At 38.9% G+C, this 3,754-nt stretch overlaps 1 protein-coding gene across 5 annotated transcripts in view; it reads right to left on the bottom strand.

The window, feature by feature from the left end:
• dusp12 (dual specificity phosphatase 12) overlaps window positions 1-3,220 on the bottom strand; it is a 6,557-nt gene extending 3,337 nt beyond the window's left edge. Inside the window, exons 1-3 of one of the 5 annotated variants that reach the window (XM_014018975.1) lie at window positions 2,928-3,220; window positions 2,020-2,306; window positions 1,450-1,563 (exon numbers count right to left, since the gene is read on the bottom strand). In XM_014018975.1, coding sequence (XP_013874429.1) covers window positions 1,450-1,563; window positions 2,020-2,282 — 377 coding nt within the window. In that variant the 5' untranslated portion in view covers window positions 2,283-2,306; window positions 2,928-3,220. Of the gene's footprint in view, window positions 1-1,449; window positions 1,564-2,019; window positions 2,526-2,927 lie in introns of those variants that run through there. The other 4 variants (XM_014018974.1, XM_014018976.1, XM_014018973.1 and 1 more) reach the window with 4 other exon arrangements.
• Window positions 3,221-3,754: the final 534 nt, after the last annotated feature.

Here is a 3,754-nt window from a genome sequence, read left to right as displayed (position 1 = left end):
CACCAGAGTTCGTTTGGAAGTGGACCAAGACCACCTCAAAAAGCAGGTCTCGGTCCGGTTGTTTGATCCGCACCAGAGTTCACATGACTGTATTCACACCTGCACAAAAGGTCCGGACCAACGCTGGAAATGAACTCTGGTTCGTTTAAAGCGGAGCAAATTGTCAGGTCTGAATACGACCTTAAATAAAAACACAAATTAAGCATCAATGCTACCAGTCATATTAACAGTCATCAACTGAGAAATGCTGTTCTAATAACTATCAATTATAAGGGATATTTATGTGATCACACATGAACCACATTCAGTATTTTAAGTAAAGCTGAGGTGATCAGGGGTCTCATTTATAAACGGTGCGTAGGCATAAAGAAGTTGTGTGTGCCAGGTTCTACGCCCACGTTGTGATGTATGAAAACCAACGTTGCGTGAAACCTGCCGTGAGAATGTGCGGCTGCCACGCAAAGTTTTTCAGTCGACGGTTTTAACCCACAAAGTCACGAATCTGACCTGAATCCACAGAAATATGACTCTGTTGTGTTTTCTGGATGTAAGGAGCGTCTGAACACGGTGTCAGATTTTTTATTTTAGTTTGAGTTTTTATTGTTTAAACTCGAACGATGATGAAACTGAACCCCGGGACTGAAAATCATTTAACCTCAGACAAGAAAATAGATCAGCCGAAAAATGATCAAAACAACCTCAGTTCAGTCTGTAAACTGTTTTTATGTTGATGTCACGTAGTTGGAAACACACGCGGAGCCCATGACCTGCRGAGCGCACACAGCTGAGGAAAATAAAATGTGTGTGGATTGTCTAAGAAACATTTTTAATTTTCTCTGAGAACAAAACATCAACTCAGCATATTAATTCAGAACTGCTCAGCTGTGATGATTCCTCAGCACAAGATGCAGACAATAGATTCGAAGTTCTATGAAACTCATCAGTTCCTCTGTGTTTACAGTCATTTATTAAAGACGTGTGAAGGTGGAAATGTCTCAGCCTCATGCTCCGCTGCAGCACACACGTGTACACACCCACACACACCTTTGCGAGTGGCGAACTCATTTTTACACCCCACTGACAATTTTCTCACTCATTCTCCATGTAAAGCATATTTTTCCTGCATCTAAAAATCATTTGTGATCCCACAGAGAGGACAATCTGAGGAGAATCTCACACGCTGGACACATTTACATCTATTTTACATATTTAAATGGAGGCGTCTCAGGTGCGCTCAGTTCCACGTTCATTGGGATGTATAAAGGAAAGGTGTGCAGGAACCTGCGTGCGCACAATTTTATACATCTGAATTTTTTGGTGCAGCGCACTTTTCTAAATTTGTCCGTACGTCAACGTTCAGTGTGAAAGCTGCACAATCCTTCATTCATGAGGCCCCAGGAGAGAGTATCCTCATTTCTGGAGTGTGAACAAACCCAAACTGACACCTACTGCACATCCTCTTTGAGACTTTTCAGTCGGTTGTAAGCCTCGGTGAAGTCCAGCTGGTGTCTCTTCATTAAATAGGCCGTCACAATGGTGGCGCTGCGGCTCCGACCCGCCTGACTGACACAAGTGTACATAAAAGGCAAACCAACAACATAAAAACACAAGAAGTTACATGGTGGCTGCAGGTGATGTTTCTTCACAAGGATAAGTAACAGGTTATTGTCGTTGTTCAACATCGTGATAACCTCTTTTCAGCTTTCTTCTGATAGACTCTAAGAGAAATCACTGCAAAACATTTATGATTAATTAACATTTCTGTTTTATAATCAGCTCTGAACCATTCTGTTAGTCCAGATAAATGAAAGATTTTCTCAGGAAAAATCCACAATTATATTACTGTGTTCACGGTAAAATAAAAACAGTGATTTACATAAAAACACAATGAAAACATTGTAATCAGATTCTCTGTGATTTTCTTATACTGTGGTGGCACGATTTACCAAGAATGCAGAAACACGCTGGAATAAATGCACAGAAAGTCTGCGTGTATGGTCAGTAGTTCAGGCCCTTTACCAGTGAACAAGTGCAGCTCCGCCTCCTTTTACAGCCTCGTCAATAAACAGGAAGCAAGCGTCCATGTGACTGAGGAGGTCAGACGTGGGTTCATCTAAAACGTTGATCCACTTTCTCCTGAAGCTTCCATCATCAGGAAGCAGCAAGCCGGGGTCCGCAGAGTCCACAGACAGGATGTGAGTGACAGAAGCATCAACCAGCACCTGTCTGTCGTTCAGGTCGGCTGCAGAGCCAATGTACACACCAGAGTCCAGCAGCAGCATGACTGCAGGAAGAGACACACACGGCTGAAAAGCCATGTTTTTTTTTATTATATATATTTTTAAAAAACAAGTTTTAAATTCTGGAGACAAAATTGTGAAATTTATATTTTTACAGGGTTATTCTGCATTTCTTCCAGGGGTCAAACAGAATCAGTACAAGTACTGCATGCCTTTAAAATGATTGTATTTCAGTTTCGTTTAGTTTAGTTTAATATATTTATTCGTTTAATTTAAAAATAAAAAAATCATGCACAACAAAGAAAAAATAAACCACGCTTGAAATGAAATATCTGCCCCCTTTTTTCTAAATTAATTTCAAGCAATAATAACCAAGAAATAAACAAAATATAAACTTCAATTTCAATATTTCAGTTCATACTGAATCCTATCAAATTGATAAAATCTATTCAGAGGCATATATATATTTTTAAAACATCAGTTCTTGAATACAAAGAGTTAAGTTTTGTATCAATAGAACTTTAAAAAGTAAATAATATATACTTTTGGTTTAATCTGGCTTTATATAAAAACTGATTTAGTAAAAATAAAAGACACAAAAACACATCCATACTCTCCAATATTAACTGAGCTATCTGTGGAGAAACATTAACATTTATGAGCTAAAAACGTGCTCAGTTTTCTCACGTGTCACTTCCACAGACTGTGGACCCACAGACGGTCCCGCGGTCTGAAATTAATCTGTTTCTTCTGAAAAGATCCTGATGCTTCAGCTTTACCTCTTTTTAATGCTCCGTTACTTCCGCTTTCTTTTTACTGGTAACTATCAAGACTCGTCGTGACATTTACCGAAAACACAATTAGCATGAGAGACAAAAAACCCGCCGAACTGATGATGACTTCCCAAAATTAACACACAAGCCAACAGTCAGAAGTTAATCAGGTTATCACAGAGCCCTACACTGTCTGGGTTAGCATGGTTTTTCTTCTATGTCAGATTTACTCTGTCAACGAGCACAAACCGCTRCACTGCCCCCCTGTGGACAGACCCAGAGCTACAACTCACCGTGGCTTTTAAACTTCAAACATACAATATTGAAAATGCGTTTGCTTGTATTTGTCCACACAAAAGATGTAATTTTTTTTAGCAGTTAGTGTCCTAATGCGTCAATAGCAAAATATATTTAATAGTTACAGAGTTAAAGCTCAGCTTTACTGTCTGAATTTGTGCATCTCATCAAGACTTTCCCCGTTTTAGGAGCTATACACTGGCTGCCAGTTCTATTTTCCATTGACTTTAAGATTCTTGTAAACACATTTAAGAAAAAGCAAAAAGAAAAAAATCCTCATGGCCTAGGTAACTGGTTAGCACAAGGCATTAGCTAGTCAAATCCAGAAACACTTTTTTTTTCTAAAGTTCTCCCACAAGTTGGGAGAACTTTAATAATCACATGAGTAAGCACATTGTTTCTGACTTTTGATCTAATACTGGAATAAAAAACATTGTGTATGTA

Source organism: Austrofundulus limnaeus, unplaced genomic scaffold, assembly GCF_001266775.1.
Source record: "Austrofundulus limnaeus strain Quisiro unplaced genomic scaffold, Austrofundulus_limnaeus-1.0 Scaffold206, whole genome shotgun sequence".
NCBI lineage: Eukaryota > Metazoa > Chordata > Actinopteri > Cyprinodontiformes > Rivulidae > Austrofundulus > Austrofundulus limnaeus.
This window is presented reverse-complemented; position numbering and strand designations above follow the sequence as displayed.